We start from the raw sequence: 21582 nt of genomic DNA, 5'->3' as shown, positions 1-21582 counted from the left end.
TGGGAAATTAAATGGGGTCACTGATTGGAAAAGTCTTTGTGCTACACAGACTGAAATGCAGTACAGAGTGGGACCGACAACAAGACAGTGGGGGGGGGGGGAGTAGGATACTTATAGGTTTATTTCTATTTAACTGCTCTGTGAGCACAAGTAGTTAATGTTATGGATGATGGGTGTATATTTTCTGGAATGTATGCAGACTTTATAAAAAGATATTTATTTTTCAGTTACTTCTAACATTTTTTGCTTTGTGATAGCCTTTAAATCTTTCTGTTATCCATTTTCTTACAGGATTGGTTGACTAGATTTGGCTATCTGCCTCCGCCTGATCCAGTCACAGGACAATTGCAGACACAGGAGGAATTGTCCAAAGCAATCAAGGCAATGCAAGAGTTTGGGGGCCTGAAACCTACTGGAATACTAGGTGAGACCACAGTGTAAAAACATTTGTAGATTGCATTCCTTGAGGTGGTTCATCTGTAACTGGTATATGATGGCATCCAATTGCTCGAGCAAGAAAACAAAACCCACAGGGTTAAAGTCTGAAGACCTTAAAGGGGTACTCCACTGGCCAGTGTTCGGAAGTAAATGTTCCGAATGCTGTTTTTGCGCTGCAGGGGTTGGCCACGCCCCTCGTGATGTCACAGCCACACACCCTCAATTCAAGTCAATGGGAGGGGGCGTGATGGCCCCCTCCCATAGACTTGCATTGAGGGGGCATGACCGTGACGTCACCAGGGGACATGACCGACCCCTGCAGCGTGAAAACAGCGTTCAAAGCATTTACTTCCAAACGCTGGCCAGTGGAGTACCCCTTTAAAGGCCATTCCATGCTATGAAGCAAACTACTACTCTAGCTCCATGGGCTCCATAGAGGATTTCTGTTTTTATTCAAATTCAATTGTGAACATTCTACAGTGGTTGAATTTTATTGGGAAGTTGATAATATTGTTTCAATACTTTATTTAAGCTTAAGTAGACACTTCACTGATTTTCTGCACCATACTCTACCTCTCCCACATGTACACTAAAATGTCTTTGAAAAGAACACTCAAAATTGCATTGAAAAGTAGTCTTCTATGAGCGTGGTCTTCTCAAAGAAAACAGTCTCTCTACAAAATGTATGGTGGACTGAAAATTTGGCCACCTTTGTTTTTTTTTTGGTTTTTTTTGCATCGTCGCTGTTGGTTAACATTTGCACACAGAAATCTGCAAATGGTGCTAATTTTGGTAGAGATTTTCCATTAAGGTTTCTGCCCATGTAATATGCAAATGAAAAAAAAAACAATGTATATAAAAATCCACAAAATTCTGCTGCATTTCCACAACCTATCACTCTACCATAATACCCTTTGTGGATGAAAGGACAACAACCTATCACTCTACCATAACACCTTTTGTGGATGAAAGGACATTGTTTTTCCTGGAGGAGAGGACCATTAAAGGAAATCTGTCATCAGTGTCACCTGCACTAACCTGTCAGTACAGACAAGTAGTGCAGGTGACACTGCTGACAACGGTACTTATCTTGTCCCGTTTCGTGTAGTCATTCTCCGGTAAACTTCTCTGGTATCTTTAGCTCCAGCCTGGCTTGGGGCATGGACGGAGCTTAGTGACCATTCTCTGCTGGGTCCCGCTGCTAGAGAAGAGCAGCGACGACGTCACTAAGCTCCACCCATGCTCCAAGCCGGGCCCGGAGCTGAAGATACCGGAGAAGATTACCGGAGAACGACAGCATGGAACAGGACAAGGTGGGTACCAATGTCTTCAGTGTCAGCTGCACTACCTGTCGGCACCGACAGGTTAGCACAGGTGACACTGGTGACAGATTTCCTTTAGGGTCTATTCACAAGTACAGTATTCTGTGCAGATTTGATGTGCAGATTTGATACGCAGGATTTTCTGCTGCAGATTTCCATGTAAATTGAACACAGCTTGAAATCCTGCGCATCAAATCTGCACAGAATACTGTACGTGTGAATAGACCCTTAAAGTGTGTGGTGACTTATAGGCCTTTTGTGCTTCACTAAGAATCCTGGGAAGTTAAATATGTAAAGCAGTTCTCTGGCAACATCTTTTAGAAGTAGCTTTCACTTCAAGCCAATGTTTGGCTTGTTTTAAGAAGCCTTAAAACATGATTGGAGATATAAAGAGCCACTCTAGAAAACTTCCCCAGAATGAAAAGTGTCCCAGTGTCACTAAGCACAGTGCAGCACTGAGAAACTCTATAAAGTAGAGTTTACTGTAAACAAAAGGGAGTTGTATGCAATCTCAAACTGTTAATAGGTAGAATCATTCAATACATTTAATTAGAGTTTACTGCATTTTTATTGTCATTTGTAGCTACTTTATTTTCGTAGCCAGACATTGCTTTAAAATGTATAATAAACTAAAAAATGCACTTCATGCTAAGTGTTTTAGTAAATTTTTAGGCTATGTGCACATCTGTGCTCGGGAGCTCTGTTGCAGGCCCAAATTACAGAGCTGAATGCAGCTCTGTGTCACAAAGGACACCAACAGGTCCCGTCGGATCCTATTGACTTTAATGGGGGTCGCCTGGCTTTCCTTCTGGTGTCCATTGTTTTTCAGACTTAGAGAGAGAAAAAATTACTGCTTCAACACACTTGGCAAATAGAGCTCCCCTTAATGTATAACCAAACACTAATGTGTACTTAGCATTAGTGTTTTAGTACTGTTTTTAAAGAAGTCATCCAGGAATCGAAAAACACACCTATTTTCTTTCAAAGACAGATCCCTGTCTGTTTCCACTTTGGGTGTGGTTTTACAACTTGGCTCAATTCACTTCAATGGAACTGAGCTGCAGAACCACATCCAACCTGGAGACAGACAGGGAGCGGTCTTTGAAAGAAATTATGTCAGTTTTTCAATTCCTGGATAACCTCTTAGTTAGTGGTGTATTTTGTGTATGTTTTTTTTTTTTTTTCAAAATCACTTTAAAAAACTTTGTAAAAGAAATGCATTTTGTAATTAAACAGAAAATCAGTGTAGGTAAATTACCAATAGCTTTGTACCCACATTTTGGAGTTAAAGGGTTGAAAATATCAGTACATGGCCTTTTTGCACTGCAGAGTGCAAGTTTTTTCACTTCTTGTCACTTTTGAAGGGGGCGGAGACAACAAGCTCACAAATGTTTTATCATTATTAAAAAGAAAAGATGGCATGATTGTAGTACAAATCTACACATGCTCTAGGGCAGTCCATCATGTGCAAAACTTATTAGGAGGAGTGTTTGAAGAAGGTGTGAAGAAGGTATTATTGGGGTTTCATAAGTTCACCTGCAGCATGCCCTTTCATTCTCTTTTTTTTTTTGTAAATTTTTTCCGCCCAGACAAAAAAAAATTTTTTTACTTCCTTGCAATGATTTTCCGAAATTCCTCTGCGGATTATCTCCGCAAAGACACGGGGTAAAAATCTACAGCATTTCTGCTATGTTTGAACATAGGCTTTTTAAATCAGTGTCTGAAGTTGATAGAAAGGGAAGAAGATTCTGGCTTCAAAATCTGTATTACAAAAACTGCTTTATAAAGGGATGTGAAAGATAATAATAGCCTTTGTTGTGTCAGATAATATGTCCTAGTATAATCCTATATATAACAAGGATACATGGACATAGTGATTTTGGACCCAGCACCGTAAATACCTTTAAAAGATTTTCCTTTTTTTTACATACTTTGTAAAAGGATTCAGCGGCAGCTGTTCCACAAGGTTCCCGTTCTGCACAATTCCCTTCAGAGTGAAACTCTCTCAATTATTAATCACAAATTTACAGTTGTGTAGTTGTTCCTCTGTGATGTTTGCTGGAAATACAGTAGCTGTCTGACGTTCATTGCCACCTTTATACAGACTCAGCACATCCATCTTTATTTATATAGGTACATCAGTCCATCTAGATTACAACAAAGAAAAGGCTCGAGGTCCATAACAGGTACCTCACCCATTTTGGATTGAAGACCTGTATATAATGAACAGCTGACCTGTAAATTAGAAGTGTGTGATAACAATTCTATTATATTTTTTCTTTAGTCATACTGTCAGTGCAAGGACTCAATCGTGTTTCAGAGCCAAGCTGATTCCTTCATGTAGAACATTTGTATAATAATAAGATGGGGGTGAAGGACCAACACACAGCAGAATTTCTTGTTCCACTTCATCGCACACTTGCAACATTTTGTTCCATTTTTTCTGCATCCAATGAATATATTTCTCTTAAAACACATTTGTTTCTACTGACAGTTTATGTAATGCACCAGGTATTACTACATTGTTCAATTCAACCTCAGCTGTCTCTTAGCTAGTTTCACATATATCAAAGAGCTACCTATAATACAAACTCTGTATGGGTGGAAAAAGCAAGTCTCAGCTCAGAGATACCACAGGATCAGCTATAACTGATGGTAGGATCTGGTCTCAGAGAAACCACAGGATTACTTGTACTTATTGGTAGGATCTAGTCTCACAGATACCACAGGATCAGCTATAACTGATGGTAGGATCTGGTCTCAGAGATACCACAGGATTACTTGTACTTATTGGTAGGATCTAGTCTCACAGATACCACAGGATCAGCTATAACTGATGGTAGGATCTGGTCTCAGAGATACCACAGGATTACTTGTACTTATTGGTAGGATCTAGTCTCACAGATACCACAGGATCAGCTATAACTGATGGTAGGATCTGGTCTCAGAGATACCACAGGATTACTTGTACTTATTGGTAGGATCTAGTCTCACAGATACCACAGGATCAGCTATAACTGATGGTAGGATCTGGTCTCAGAGATACCACAGGATCAGCTATAACTGATGGTAGGATCTAGTCTCAGAGATACCACAGGATCAGCTATAACTGATGGTAGGATCTGGTCTCAGAGATACTGCAGGATCAGCTATAACTGATGGTAGGATCTAGTCTCAGAGGTACCACAGGATCAGCTATAACTGATGGTAGGATCTAGTCTCAGTGAAACCACAGGATTACATGTACCTATTGGTGTTACGCCGAGCGCTCCGGGTCCCCGCTCCTCCCCGGAGCGCTCGCTACACTCTCCTCACTGCAGCGCTCCGGTCAGATCCACTGACCCGGGGCGCTGCGATACCGCCTCCAGCCGGGATGCGATCCGCGATGCGGGTAGCGCCCGCTCGCGATGCGCACCCCGGCTCCCGTACCTGACTCGCTCTCCGTCAGTCCTGTCCCGGCGCGCGCGGCCCCGCTCCCTAGGGCGCGCGCGCGCCGGGTCTTTGCGATTTAAAGGGCCACTGCGCCGCTGATTGGCGCAGTGGTTCCAATTAGTGTTATCACCTGTGCACTTCCCTATATCCCCTCACTTCCCCTGCACTCCCTTGCCGGATCTTGTTGCCATCGTGCCAGTGAAAGCGTTTCCTTGTGTGTTCCTAGCCTGTGTTCCAGACCTCCTGCCGTTGCCCCTGACTACGATCCTTGCTGCCTGCCCCGACCTTCTGCTACGTCCGACCTTGCTTCTGTCTACTCCCTTGTACCGCGCCTATCTTCAGCAGCCAGAGAGGTTGAGCCGTTGCTAGTGGATACGACCTGGTCACTACCGCCGCAGCAAGACCATCCCGCTTTGCGGCGGGCTCTGGTGAAAACCAGTAGTGACTTAGAACCGATCCACTAGCACGGTCCACGCCAATCCCTCTCTGGCACAGAGGATCCACTACCTGCCAGCCGGCATCGTGACAATTGGTAGGATCTAGTCTCAGAGAAACCACAGGATTACTTGCACCTATTGGTAGGATCTAGTCTCAGAGAAACCACAGGATTACTTGTACCTATTGGTAGGATCTAGTCTCACATATACCACAGGATCAGCTATAACTGATGGTAGGATCTAGTCTCAGAGATACCACAGGATCAGCTATAACTGATGGTAGGATCTAGTCTCAGAGAAACCACATGATTACTTGTACCTATTGGTAGGATCTAGTCTCACAGATACCACAAGATCAGCTATAACTGATTGTAGGATCTAGTCGCAGAGATACCACAGGATCAGCTATAACTGATGGTAGGATCTGGTCTCAGAGATACCACAGAATCAGCTGTAACTGATGGTAGGATCTAGTCTCAGAGATACCACAGGATCAGCTGTAACTGATGGTAGGATTTAGTCTCAGAGATACCACACAATCAGCTGTAACTGATGGTAGGATCTGGTCTCAGAGATACTCCAGGATCAGCTATAACTGATGATAGGATCTGGTCTCAGAGATACTGTAGGATCAGCTATAACTGATAGTAGAATCTGTTTTCACACATACCACAGGGTCAGCTATAACTGATGATAGGATCTGGTCTCATAGATACTAGAGGATCACCTATAACTTATAATAGGATCTGGTCTCTCAGATACCACAGCATTATTTATAACTGATAGTGGAACTTTTTTCACAGATATTACAGGATCACTTATAACTAATAGTAGGATCTGGTCTCACAGATACTACAGGACTAACTATAATTAACTGGTTCTTGAGTAGTAGATATCAAATGCCTAGCTATAACTGGGACATGAATGGTAGGATCTGGTCTCACAGATACCACAGGACTACCTATAACTGGTTCTTGGGTGGTAGGATCTGGTCTCACAGATACCACAGAATTACCTATAACTTGTACTTGGGTGGTAGGTTTTGGTCTCACAGAAACCACAGGATTACCTGTCTCACAGACACCAATGGACTACATACAACTGGTACATGGGTGGTAGGATCTGTTCTTACAGATACCATAGGATTACCTATAACTTGTACTTGGGTGGTAGGATCTGGTCTCACAGATACCACAGAATTACTATAACTTGTACTTGGGTGGTAGGATCTGGTCTCACAGATACCACAGAATTACTATAACTTGTACTTGGGTGGTAGGTTTTGGTCTCACAGATACCACAGGATTACCTATGGATGGTACTTAGGTAGTAGGATCTGGACTGACAGATAGGACTACCTACAAATAAATTTGAGTGTTAGTTAATCCTCTCTGCACCAAATCACCAACATACATAAAAATCTGTTATATGTTGAATATATGTTCTTTGTATCTTTACATGCACAAAAAGTTCTGTTTACTTCCAAACTAAAGCAAATGACACCAACAAATCTAATGTCTTGTGGATGTGGTATATTTACATTTGTATTTATTTATAGACTACAGCTACAGCACGTTATTTGTAAAGTTTTAAGATGGGTTGCATATTATAGTGTCAAAGGATTTCCCCTATCAATTCTCTGACATTTTATATCGAAGCAAACTCTAGTAGAGATATACGTGTAATTGCTACCTCCAATAAAGTTTACCCTTGGAACTTACCTGGATGCTGGATATTTCTTCTCTGTTCCTTCGTTGTGTGGCCAGGGGGGAACCGGCCTATCCGAGCACGTGTGTTAACAGTCCGGAGGTGAGCTGTTTCCACTTGGATGTAAAGATCCATACACAATCTAGAGCTGAGTCTTGGTAGTCATCTTTCTCAATTTGTCAGCCAAGACTGTAATGGGCACTATCAGATACAAAAACTTTTTATATGTTGTACATCTTGGCAAAACCTTAACTTTTCTAATATAATTCATAATAGAATATTATTTCCTTTTTTAGAGAAATCATGGCTTATAATATCATGGCTTTGCCCAAGCTGAAGCTCAGGCATGGAAAAAGTCCAGTAAGTGAGGGTGGGCTAGCACTTCTCTGTGCTCTCTCCTGTCTGACAGTACTTCTCTGTGCTCTCTCCTGTCTGATAGGACTCCTCTGTGCTCTCTTCTGTCTGATAGCACTCCTCTGTGCTCTCTCCTGTCTGATAGTTCTCCTCTGTGCTCTCTCCTGTCTGATAGCACTCCTCTGTGCTCTCTCCTGTCTGATAGTACTCCTCTGTGCTCTCTCCTGTCTGATAGCACATCTCTGTGCTCTCTCCTGTCTGATAGTACTCCTCTGTACTCTCTCCTGTCTTATAGGACTCCTCTGTGCTCTCTCCTGTCTGATAGCACTCCTCTGTGCTCTCTCCTGTCTTATAGGACTCCTCTGTCCTCTCTCCTGTTGGATAGTACTCCACTGTGCTCTCCCCTGTCTCATAGTACTCCTCTATGCTCTCTCCTGTCTGATAGGACTCCTCTGTGCTCTCTCCTGTCTGATAGCACTCCTCTGTGCTCTCTCCTGTCTGATAGCACTCCTCTGTGCTCTCTCCTGTCTGATAGCAGTCCTCTGTGCTCTCTCATGTCTGATAGCAGTCCTCTGTGCTCTCTCCTGTCTGATATTATTCCTCTGTGCTCTCTGCTGCCTGATAGCACTCCTCTGTGCTCTCTCCTGCCTGATAGCACTCCTCTGTGCTCTCTTCAATCAGTATGGACTCCTCTGTGCTCTCTCCTGTATGATAGGACAGGAAAGAGCACAGAGGAGTCCTATCAGACAAGAGAGAGCACAGAGGAGTACTATCAGACAGGAGAGAGTACAGAGGAGTGCTAGACCACCCTCACTTACTGGATGTTACTACTTGCGCTCCGGCCGCGCATGGCGGCCGCGAGCGAGCGGTCTCTGCTCCCGGCGGGGCCGGGATTCGCATCGCGGGACGCGCCCGCATGCGAGTCCCTACCCGTCGCTTACCTCGCTCCCCTGCTGCCTCCTGCTCTGCGTCTCAGCACCAGCGCGTGTCCCTGTCTCCTAGGGCGTGCACATTATAAAGTTGTTGCACCTCCCACACCCCCCTGCCGGATCTTCAGTGCCATTTGCCTGAGAAAAAGCGTACCCTATTGCCTGTTTGCCATACCCATGTACCCAGACCTTTCCGCTACGTTTACTGACTACGAACCTTTGCCACCTGCCTTGACCTTCTTCTACGTTGACTACGCCTCCGTCTCATCCTCCTGGACCTCGTCTTGCCTGGTTACCTGTGTGGTCGAGCTGTATTGGGGATAGTGACCTGGGTGTCGTCTGCCGCAGCAAATCCATCCTGCTTTGCGGCGGGCTCTGGTGAAGACCAGCGGCACCTTAGACTCCACTTCCCGATACGGTCTGAGTCATCTGTCACACAGGTAGAGGATCCACATCTTGTTCCAGACCACCCGCATCCAGGTGCGTGACACTGGACTTTGTCCATGCCTGGGCTTCAGCTTCAGCCATGATTTTATGAGCCATGATTTCTATAAAAAGGAAATCAGGAGGGCTCAGATCTATATTGTCCTTTGTAAGTTCCGTTTACTGTTAACATATCTAGACCATTGCTTGGTTAAAGTGCAGTTAATAAAGTATTCATTACATTGAATTCAATAGTATTGGTTGTATATAAATTGTTGTCATTTACTCAAGTGTCAATTTAAACAAAACACACACGATCTTGGTGCCAAATATTCTATTCTATGCCTCCACATGTTACTAAAGACCTAGAACTCCATGACACCTATAATATGCTTTCATAAGCACAGAAGTAGACTTACTTAACTAACCATATCCTATTCTGCATTGCTGTAATTATATGTATTGCATGTTAATACTAATCCAAAATAGATTTCTTACAGCCCATATTCATTGACTGGAATGTTTGTTATAACGATGAATGATGTTAACAAGCTTTTATTGTTTAGGAATCAATAACCTATGTAAAAAACCCCGCTTCTATAATGACTCTAAAAGCATTAATATTTGAATCATTAGTCTGAAACTCATGTAGGAGTCTTCAAATCCCACAGGAAGTCCATTCATTTCTTCTAAACTGAAGTGCTGTTCAATAAGTACTCTGTCTAACAAAAGCATTAACAATGAATAATGAAAGACAATTACTTTACTAAGAGACAGCTTTGTCCTTTAACATACAGATGAGGCCACCTTAGAATTAATGAAAACCCCTCGCTGTTCTCTACCTGACCTGTCCCAATCGGAAGCTACAAGGAGAAAGCGCAATGTCCAGGCAATGACAAAGTGGAGCAAGCGAAATTTATCTTGGAGGTAAGAATCGCAATCATTTCTATTGTGTCACGTCCTGTAGTGGACAGAACAACCTGAAAGAGCCAAATGTATTTGTTAGACTTTCTGGACAAGCTCGGATGCTGAAAGGCAATTATTCAATTAGAATGAATGGAAGAATCATTGTATATTTGTGGGACCCTTTTATGTTGTTCTTGTAACATAAAATCCTAAAGGAGATGGTTTCAAATAAAAATGATTGTATATGCTAGACAGGCTACAAGCATAAAAGAATCTAAGACCTCATTAAGAGGGTCTACTCAATGGTTGTGCCCCCTGCCTCTGCTAATGCCACCTTATTTAATGCAGACCATTGTGGTGACCTGAACACCCTATTAGAGAAAATTGTGTTTACAATAATGCACACAAAAGATGTTGTCGAGTGTAAAGGGAACCTTTCATCAAAAAAACTTTTGATATATTATAGATTAATGTAATGTAGCATGTTATATATGATAGATTAATGTAATGTAACATGTTATTAAAAATATGCTTCTTTCTATTTAATTTTCCAGTGTCCTGACTGCAGTCTGAGATTTAGGACTCCAGCATGAGTCTGAAATCTATAAAAAAGGACTGGTAGGGAGACACCTAGTGGTCATTTTTCCAAAGTGGAAACTTAAATAGAAAGAAGCATATTTTTTAATAACATGCTATTGGAAAGTTATTCTGTATACCTTAATCTATAATATATCAAATGTTTTATTTATTAAAAAGGAAAAGGTTATGCTTTTTCTCAGAAACAGTGCCACGTCTTTCCATGAGGTGTGCAGTATTGCAATTCAAGGGAAATAGCTGGGTTGCAATACCAGACACAGCCCAAGCACAAAAGTGGCACTGTTCATGGGAAATAAAGCTACATTTTTCTAATTCCTAAAAGGTAAGAGTTTGCTTTACGGAGAGTAGGTATATAATAGAAATTGCATTTTACAAATAGAAAGCTGCACAAGACATGACAGTTGCACTCTAAGGGTGGGTTCACACATAGTATTTTGGTCAGTGTTTTCGTAAGAATTTCATAGACTAATCCAGGAATGCAAAAAAAAAATGGCGGTGGGGTCAGCTCACCACCAAATACATACAGGTAGTCACTGAGAGCATAGAAGGTAATAAGTCTCAGACTAATTCCCAATAGCAGAAATATGACAGAGAAACATTTTTTTCTCCATTTCCCAATAATAAAATCCAAAAATTAGAAAAAAGAAATTCCAACGCGTTTTGGACTGTTGTCAATCATTAATGTTCCATTGATTAAGAATTATTGACAGTTTGAAACGCATTGGAGTTTCATCTGCCTTTTCTTTACCTTTTCACTTTATCTGTTTTGATTATGTTCTAGTGCATTTTTGGATCTTACTTTTGGGAGCTGGAGACGTGTTTTTTTTTCCTCCTTCATATTTCTGCTACCAAGAATCGTCCAGAGACCTATTACCTCACATGCTCTATCTGTATGTCTCTTTGGGATTCTTCACACAGAAAACGCTTACATTATAGTTTTTCTGTGTATCAGTTCTACTCCTGGTTTTGGCTAAACATACTGAAGGAGAATCTGTAGCTGCAATTCACATTCCAAACTGCAGACAATGTCTGCATTTTCATAATATAGAATTTTTTAAATATTTTCTAGTGCCAAGAGTTAAAAAAGCTTTCCCAAACCCCTAAAGCACTGAGGGCTGGAACACCATACTCCCTACACCTCTCTTCCCTGTCCCTGTTTGATTGGCAGTTGGCTGGAAGCCGAGCACTGTTTTTCATCTCTCACTCCTGCGTACAATTTGTATGCACAGCACAGGAATGAGATTTGGAAACAGGGCTCAGATTCCATCTGACTGTCAGTCTAGCAGAGACAGAGATTAAAGGGGAAGCGGAGAGGTGTTTGGAAAAACTCGGAGTTTAGAAACACTTATCTGATTCTTCGCACCTGATAATTTGCGTAATCTGTCCCACCAGAAAATAAAAGGATTTTTTTACATTATGGAAGCACAAACAGATGTGTGAACGGCACATTGTTTCTCCATGTCCTATCAGCTATCTAAGAATGTCAGTAGTTTGGAACTTGAATTGCAGCTGTACTGTGTGTGGACCCAGCCAAAAAGTTATACAATCCTGGAAATTGAAAGAGGCTAGAATGCATATGGAATTCTCCTGCCATATTGTATGAGGATAAACATGCTTTGTACTGTATTCCTTCATGACCCACAGGACCTGGGTGACTGTAGATTGTGTCAGAGCCTCTCACTGTTCACAGGATGCTGTGTTCTCTGCTAATAGTCACAGCAGGATTGGGTGAAGGATATTGTTTTATACACAATTTATCTACAATGGATGTTTTAATAATAGCATTTATAGGTCAGTTACTTAGTGACTCCGTGTGATGCATCTGGTAATTGAACTCGGTTTTCCTGTTTAAAAGCTAAAAGTGGTTTGTAATTTGTAACACATCGCGGGAATCCTTTGTCTTGGATTCTTGACGTACATTCCATTGGATTTGCATGTACAGTGATGTAAACTACATTACAGAATTCAAGTCCTTAACCTTAATAATCCTCTTGCATTTGACATACATCCCTTCACGTTGTCTTTGTTTTATTTCGAAATTGTGTTTTCGTCTTTCAAAGTCACCAACCCATTATATTGTGCCTAGGACACAGATTTGTAAACGAATCCATGTAGCAAGAGAGACCCCTAGTGGCATTTATCTAGAACTGCACATAAAAAATTGGTATTCTAACCTAGCCAAGGAGGCTTAGTTACTGCAGATGTTATAAAACTAAAACTCCCATCATGCCCAGACAGCCTTTGGCTGTCTGGGCATGCTGGGAGTTGTAGTTTTGCAAAAACTGGAGGCACCTGACTCGGGAAACACTACTGTAGAAGGTGACATTTGGGGCACTTTCTCTTTTTTTTCAGGACACATGCTCCCGAATGTTTTAATCTAGTGATGTCCTTGCTTAAAGGAGATATATCATGTACAAAGCAGTCAGACCCCCAGCGATCTTCTGTACGGGCCCCCTGTCTCTCTGTAGGTGCCCCCTCCATATATCTTTATGGGAGAGCCGAAGATAACCGAACGTCTCTCCCATAAAGATATATGGAGGAAGCGTGTTGGATGCTGCTTTTTGCTGGGATCGACACGCCCTGTTCCCGGAGAGAGCCGGAGCTCTGTACAGGAGATCGCGGGGATCCAAGTGGTTACCCCCCCCCCCAGGATCTAAAACTGCGGATAGGGGATACGTTTTTGGGCATGATACATCACCTTTAAGACTATAAATAAGCTTATATCATAAATAATTTTAGTAACATGATCCCATGTTTCAGTAGGAGATATTCCCTTGTGATAACCTGACCATATTCATACCATTGTTTTGGTATTAAGGATAATATTATATACTACCATACTGTAAATATTGAGTCAGTGAAATTGGCATAGATTGTATTTCTGCACTTTATCAATATACTAACCATGGGAATTAAAGTAGAAATAATGTACTTTAAATGTAACCATGGCAGACATTAGTAATATGTGGATGTTCCAGACTGTAGATAACACCATTAGGTATCATGCTGCATTTAAATGCTGCTTATGTGCAATATAACCAAATTGTATCCACTCTATTAGTGTTAATATGCAATATTTTTAGTGTGATCCTGTGTGCCACTTTGAGATGTGTTTTCATACACTACCCCATTTGCTTGTCTTGTTTCTCGTAGGGTTCGAACATTCCCTAAAGAGTCATCTCTGGGTCATGACACTGTGAGGGCTCTTATGTACTATGCCCTTAAGGTGTGGAGTGATATAACACCACTGAACTTCCATGAAGTGGCTGGAAATAATGCAGACATTCAGATTGACTTCTCCAGAGCTGACCACAATGACGGCTACCCGTTTGATGGACCAGGTGGTACTGTAGCCCATGCTTTTTTCCCTGGTGAACATCACACCTCTGGGGACACTCATTTTGATGATGAAGAGTCATGGACATTCAGATCATCAGGTATGTCAGGGTAAGAGAAAACATCAGTTCATAGTTTTGCATTTAAGCTTTAGCAATATAGTTAGAGTAGAAGGTTGTTTTCCTTTTACAAGATGAAATAAGAAAAGAGAAAACAGCACAGAGTGTGCCCTATTGCCCTATGTAGCATAGGGTAAAAATGTCAAACCATAGGATAAAATAATGAGAAGATACAGCTACAGAGTGTTCACTTGGACAGGTTGCGGAAGAACCACAAAGTTATTATTCTGCATTGGGGTTGGCTCAGGTGAGCTTATAAAAGTCCAAACAATGGGCCCCTGTGTGCCATTTGCCTCTATACCCCTGAGGATGTGGCTAGTGCCAGGAAACATGTAGGGGAGGCATAGAGTTTGACATTTTAAATCAGCAATAAGTCCACAGAGTATAGAATACTGCAGACGCTGGTTACTTTCATTCATGCTCTCGAGAGCGAGTGTTATATCTAAGTGGACAGTATGCTGCAATTTTAACCAGCACTATTTCTTCTGGAATCATTGTTTTAGTAAAACAGGAATAAAAGTCAAGTTTTATAACAGTACAGATAGTTATAGAGGGGTGCACAATAAGGGGTCTTTTTTTGCAGAAGAGCCACAACACCAGTTATAGCAGATCCATCCCACTACGGGGAGAAAGGAGATACCAGGACATGCAGCGTGGAGTTTTCTTACTGACCCGACAGGCAGGTTCTAATGCAAATAGTGATAAAATAAAATAAATAATAAATTTCTCCAAAACCACAGACATCCAATAAGAGTAAAAAAAATGCTATAATTTATTTGTACAATAATAAGTGCTTTCTGAGAACCTGCATCTCTTTCTTTAGATACGCGGACTCTTTAACCAGCACGCCGAACTTATAGTATTACTTTGTCCTACAAAAGCAAGTTCTTATACTCCAACTATGTACTGATGTCCAATAGCAGTAAAAAAAAATCAGTGGTGACCCCCAAATGGGTACAATGTCAACTACAACAACTCTCAGGTGTAGGGACCCCACTAAACAACTCCCCATATGTCAGCTTTCACTGTGTCTTATGTAAGTTTGCATAAGATATGGAAGTGGTTGGTATTTGAGGGAACTATTCTGGGGAACTAAAAGGGGTACTCCAGGGAAAAACATTTTTTTTTTTGTAAATCAACTGGTGCCAGAAAGTTAAACAGATTTGTAAATTATTTCTATTTACAAATCTTAATCCTTCCAGTACTTATCAGCTGCTGTATACTACAGAGGAAGTTCTTTTCTTTTTTAATTTCTTTTCTGTCTGACCACAGTGCTCTCTGCTGATACCTCTGTCTATTTCAGGAACTGTCCAGAGTAGGAGAAAATCCCCATAGCAAACCTCTCCTGCTCTGGACAGTTCCTGATAATGACAGAGGTGTCAGCAGAGAGCACTGTAGTCAGACAGGAAAGAAATTCAAAAAGAAAAGAGCTTCCTGTGGAATATACAGCAGCTGATAAGTAATGGAAGGATTAAGATTTTTAAATAGTAGTAATTTACAAATCTACCATACAAAGAAAAAAGGTTGCACTCACCAATCCACTTCAGTGCTTAATTTCTTGATCGTGAATGGGAGGTACTTACAAACAGGACATAGAACGGAGCGACACATGTTTCACGCTAGTTACGCATCGTTTGGCTCCATACAAAGAAAAAAGGTTGCACTCACCAATCCACTTCAGTGCTTAATTTCTTGATCGTGAACGGGGGGTACTCCAGAGAGCCAGACGATGCGCAACTAGCGTGAAGCACGTGTCGCTCCGTTCTATGTCCTGTTTGTAAGTACCCCCCCGTTCACGATCAAGAAATTAAGCACTGAAGTGGATTGGTGAGTGCGACCTTTTTTCTTTGTATGGATGATTCGCATAATCTATGAACTTCACTCTGAGGATCAGCACCACCAATAGATAGTGCACAGCATATGTCCAGCCGTGGGTTCTTATCAGCTCCAGTCATTCTAAGCCTGTTAGCATAGGGGATATATACAAGTAGTGCCAGTCTTCTACAATTATTAATTTACAAATCTGTTTAACTTCTGGCACCAGTTAATTAAAAAAAAAGTTTTCCACCGGGGTACCCCTTAAAGTCAGGACTTCTCAGCTAATTAAGGTTTTTAAAGGACTATATTTACACGTATAGTATACTGCAGATATTTGATGTGTAGGATTTGCAGCTGTAGATTTTATGCTGCAGAATTCAATGTAAACTAAATGACTGAACAAAGCTTCAAATCTGCAGCTTCAAATCCTGCACATCAAAACTGTATGTGTGAGTAGACCTTATATGATCAATTCTATCAGTAGTCACTTTTTTGTTAACAGAAACTGCACTGATTCTACATTCAGGGTCTGTTCACACAACAGGATTTCCTCAATACCGCAGAAATTCAGCTCAGCAAAGTTTGCTTAAAGGAATTGCGGAATTCTGGTGAAATTTCTGTGTTCTGAGAACACAGAACTCCGCAAAAATTCAAGGCCCATTGATTTCAATGGGATTCCTCTGGAATTTCACAAAATATAAGACTGGTCTTTTTTCCGAAATGCGGAACGCAGAAATTCTGAGCAATTGGCAATTCTGCTGTCTGAATGGGACTGCAGCATACCATTGGAATAAATAAGCAGTTAATTCCGACGGAATTTCCGGCAGGATTCTTCCACGGAATTCTGCACAGAATTTCTGCTGTGTGAACATATCCTTACAAAGAATAGGAAAAGAAAAAAAGGTACATAGAAGTACATTTCATTTCTTTCCAAAGCTAACATATTGCCATTCTCTTTCCAGACATACATGGCATGGACCTGTTTGCTGTTGCGGTACATGAATTTGGTCATGCCATTGGACTGACTCATATTTCTGATATGGAATCTATAATGAGACCATATTATCAAGGGCCAGTGGGTGACCCCCTGAAATATAACCTTCCGTTTGATGACAAAGTCAGGATCTGGCAGCTATATGGTGAGTTTGGAGACATGTTAATACATTAGAGCAGGTTTTCCTAACCAGTGTGCCTCCAGCTTTTGCAAAATTACAACTCCCAGCATGCCTGGACAGCCTTTGGCTGTCTGGGCATGCTGGGAGTTGTAATTTGGCAACAGCTGTAGGCACACTGGTTGGGAAACACTGCATTAGAGTAACACTTGAAAGCACTGTCTATCCTTAAAGGAAACCTGTCACGTGGTTCATGTGTAGTAAAAAAGGAGCACAGGCCAAATTGTCCGGGTTCATGCTGCCCAAACCACCTGACAGGTTCACTTTAAAGGGAATTTATCACCTAGAAGTTTTTTTTCCTCATAAGAGACATATGCTGAAATATGTTCTTTATTGTTAATCTGTTTCTATTTTCCAATTCTATTTTTTTTTTGTCTTTGTTTTTATGTTTTAGCACATTATCATGAAGGCAGCCATCTTGCCTGAGCTACTTTTAACAGCATTTAATGATATGATTTACAGCAGGCCCTATGTACCCTAGAGAATAATAGACAGGAAGTGTCTTATTTACATGAATTGGAAACACTACTGGGTGTACTCTGGGACCTTTCTAGAAGTCATGCTGTAGAATGGGGGATGCTGATCTCTGCTATAAATGGTGGTGGATCCAGTGTTATCTCTCTACTGGTGTCTCACCTTTTACTGTACTCCGCAACATATACAGTCATGGCCTTAAATGTTGGCACCCCTGAGATTTTTCCAGAAAATTAACTATTTCTCACAGAAAAGGATTACAGTAACACATGTTTTGCTATACACATGTTTATTCCCTTTGTGTGTATTGGAACTAAACCAAAAAAGGGAGGAAAAAAAAGCAAATTGGACATAATGTCACACCAAACTCCAAAAATGGGCTGGACAAAATTATTGGCACCCTTTCAAAATTGTGGAAAAATAAGATTGTTTAAGTATGTGATGGTCCTTTAAACTCACCTGGGGCAAGTAACAGGTGTGGGCAATTTAAAAATCACACCTGAAAGCAGATAAAAAGGAGAGAAGTTCACTTAGTCTTTGCATTGTGTGTGCCACACTAAGCACAGACAACATGAGGACTTGAGAACCAAAATTGTGAAAAAATATCAACAATCTCAAGGTTACAAGTCCATCTCCAGAGATCTAGATTTGCCTTTGTCCACAGTGCGCAACATTATCAAGAAGTTTGCAACCCCTGGCACTGTAGCTAATCTCCCTGGGCATGGACAGAAGAGAAAAATTGATGAAAGGTGTCAAAGCAGGATATTCCGTATGGTAAATAAGCAGCCCCAAACAAGCTCCAAAGATATTAAAGCTGTCCTGCAAGCTCAGGGAGCATCAGTGTCAGTGCGAACTATCCGTCGACATTTAAATGTAATGAAACGCTATGGCAGGAGACCCAGGAGGACCCCATTACTGACACAGAAAGATAAAAAAGCAAGACTACATTTTGCCAAAGTGAACTTGAGTAAGCCAAAATCCTTCTGGGAAAACGTTTTGTGGACAGATGAGACCAAGATAGAGCTTTTTGGTAAAGCACATCATTCTACTGTTTACAGAAAACGGTATGAGGCTTACAAAGAAAAGAACACAGTACCTACCGTGAAATATGGTGGAGGGTCAATGATGTTTTGGAGTTGTTTTGCTGCCTCTGGCACTGGGTGCCTTGAATGCGTGCAAGGCATCATGAAATCTGAGGATGACCAATGGATTTTGGGTCGCACTATACAGCGCAGTGTCAGAAAGCTGGTTTTGCGTCCAAGATCTTGGGTCTTCCAGCAGGACAATGACCTCAAACATATGTCAAAAAGCACCCAGAAATGGATGGCAACAAAGCGCTGGAGAGTTCTGAAGTGGCCAGCAATGAGTCCAGATCTAAATCCCATTGAACACCTGTGGAGAGACCTTAAAGGGGTTAAATGACCTTTATTAACACTTTTTTTAAACTTTTTTTTTTTTGCAGTTATAGGGACCTATAACACTGCACACACTGATCTCTCATGCTGATCACTGGCGTGTATTAACACGTCTGTGATCAGTGTTATCGGCACTTGACTGCTCCTGCCTGGATCTCAGGCACGGAGCAGTCACTTGTCGATCGGACACCGAGGAGGCAGGTAAGGGCCCTCCCAATGTCCTGTAAGCTGTTTCCCAGACAGAAATGAATAAGGGCAAATTATTATTCAAAGAGGCTGTCAGGAATTCAAGGGAACGAATCTCATGTATACGAGCCATAAAATCAGTCTCAGATGGTGGAAGAGAACTCTTCCAATATTTTGCAATGAGAGTCTTAGCATCCAGGACAATGTGCAGAAAGAGCTTAAATTGTTTCCTGGACAAGGCTCTAACGGAGAGATGAAGTAGGTAAGTAAGGGGATCTAGGGGAACAGAGACATCCAAGACACCAGTAAGCAAACGTTGTACCATCTTCCAATAATCCAGTATAAGTGGACACAACCAGAAGATATGGAATACAGAGCCCAAGCACACCCCACAATGCCAGCATTGGGGGGGGGGGGGTATAGCAAAGTGCAACTTATTCAATAACTCCGGGGTATGGTACCATCCCATCAGCAGTTTAAATTGTGTCTCCTTATAGCGGTACAAATAGAAGCCTTAGACTCACGTTTCAAAATTATGTGCCACTGAGGAAGTGAGATGGAAGTGCTCAAAACTTCTTCCCAGCAGTGCATATAACGGTGCGACAGGTCAGGGCCATCAAGAGGAGTAAGAAGGATAGAGTAAATATCAGAGAGAAGTCCCCTCGACTGAGGTCCACCACAACACAGACATTCAAAACTTGTGGGTTGGGATACAACCACCAATCGCAACGAGGTGGTCATAAAGTGTCGAAGTTGCAAATAGTGGAATCGCTCAAAGGGGGGAGATCTTTGCGAGACATCAGCTGCTCAAAGGACAGGAGAGAGTGAGCGATAGGTTCCACCACATTTGCCCAACAAAAAAAACCCCTAGGACCCCACTCTTTCACCATACCCAAGGATATTCCAGAAAGAAATTCCGGATGGTATAGAAAAGACCTCAAAGGGGAGGAGGAAGAAGACAGACTATATTTCCTAGAGCAATACTCCCACACATAACACGAGAAGGACATCAGGCCCAACAAAAAACTCAAGGAAACGGAAGGAGGGGGACACCCCAAAGGAGGGAGTTAGGATGGATCGGAGCCAGCAAAAGCTTCTCCACCTCCATACATCAACTGTAGGCATGGCGGCGTAGATGAGCAGCCAAGTGGCGTAGATGAGAAGCCCAATAATATGTAACCACATAAGGGACCTCTAATCTGCCTGTGGATCTACTCGCCATCATGACAGACATCGGTAGACAATGCCTTCTGGCGTACCAAATAAAGTGAAAAATGGCTGACCGGAAAGAACAGTGGGCAAACAAGGGAACGCGGACAGGCAATGTCTCGAAAAAATAAAGCAATTTAGGGAGGATTGTCATTTTGACTGCCACAATCCAACAAAAAATGAAATATATTGAGTCTGCCATTTCTCCATAAGTGCCCGGAGCTCTCGAAAAATAAAGAATTTGTAGAATAAAGAGAAGCATAGCGAGAAGTGAGAGACACTACCAGGTACTTGATAGCAGAAGACGACCATTTAAAAGAGTAGTTAGAAAGCAGGAGCATAGACAGGGAGAAATGAAGATTTGACAGCAGGGCCTCTGTCTTGGAAAGGTTAACCTTGTAGTTGGAAACCACGCCGTAAGCATGAAGCGCTCTATAAATATTAGTGAGAGAAAGCAAGGGTTTAGAGAGTGTAAGAAGAGCATAGTCTGCAAAAAGGCAAATCTTAAACCACTTGACCATGATGGCGAGATAATGGGAGAACCAGCCAATGAAGAGGGAGACTCACTCAGAACAAGAAGGACACCGCCCAAACTCAAAGGAAGTGGGTATATCCAGCTTGATCCGATCGACAAGATTCCGTACCTGAAAAACCGAGAGAAAAACAAGAGAGACAAAAAGGAAAGAACACAAGGACTGTGCAGGCCCCAAGAAAGGAAACAACAGAAAAACAGAACAAGAACAGATAAGACAAAAAGACAACACACCCAAAAATAGATCAATGTCCTGTCAAAAAAAGAGGCCAAAACAGGAGGAGAGAACAGGTTAATCAGACACTGCAAAAACATCATATCCGTTGACACAGCGTCAAAGGGGGAAGATGGGATAACCACACCAGAAATTGACCTTCCAGAGAACAGCAACCCACCCTGAGGCCGTGCCAAAGGGACTTATCCAAAAAAGGATTCAGGTGACCAAAAATGCAAAAACACAATAAGTATATGGAGCAAACAAAAACATTACATAATGCAAGTCAGGGGAGAGCCAAGACTCAAATTGGGCCAAGAGCAACAGTCCAGGAGGCAACAGCAGACCATAAGAAATGCTCAAGGAGGGGGCGATGGAGAGTCCCTGGGATCTGAGGGGGAGGGGCAATCTTTCGGGCCTGTCCAGATCGATGGGGGCAAACTGGCTGCCACACTGGGGGAAGGGGGGTGGGGAGGAGAAGACAGGTCCCAATCCACCATCTGAGGGACAGAAAAGTCCAATGCAGAGCATAAGGCCATGAGATCAGAGAAGGTGCGCAATA

At 42.0% G+C, this 21582-nt stretch overlaps 1 protein-coding gene across 2 annotated transcripts in view; it reads left to right on the top strand.

Annotated features, from left to right (window-relative positions):
* The window catches only part of MMP17 (matrix metallopeptidase 17), a 214868-nt gene that overhangs the window by 146228 nt on the left and 47058 nt on the right, over positions 1-21582 (top strand). For both annotated transcript variants that reach the window (XM_056533185.1, XM_056533186.1), the window contains exons 2-5: positions 292-424; positions 9840-9969; positions 13699-13982; positions 16781-16957. In XM_056533185.1, the coding sequence (XP_056389160.1) occupies positions 292-424; positions 9840-9969; positions 13699-13982; positions 16781-16957 (724 nt within the window). The remainder of the gene's footprint in view (positions 1-291; positions 425-9839; positions 9970-13698; positions 13983-16780; positions 16958-21582) is intronic.

This window comes from Hyla sarda, chromosome 1 (assembly GCF_029499605.1).
Source record: "Hyla sarda isolate aHylSar1 chromosome 1, aHylSar1.hap1, whole genome shotgun sequence".
In the NCBI taxonomy this organism is placed as follows: Eukaryota; Metazoa; Chordata; class Amphibia; order Anura; family Hylidae; genus Hyla; species Hyla sarda.
The sequence above is the reverse complement of the archived record's forward strand: the minus strand, read 5'-3'. Positions and strand labels throughout refer to the sequence as shown.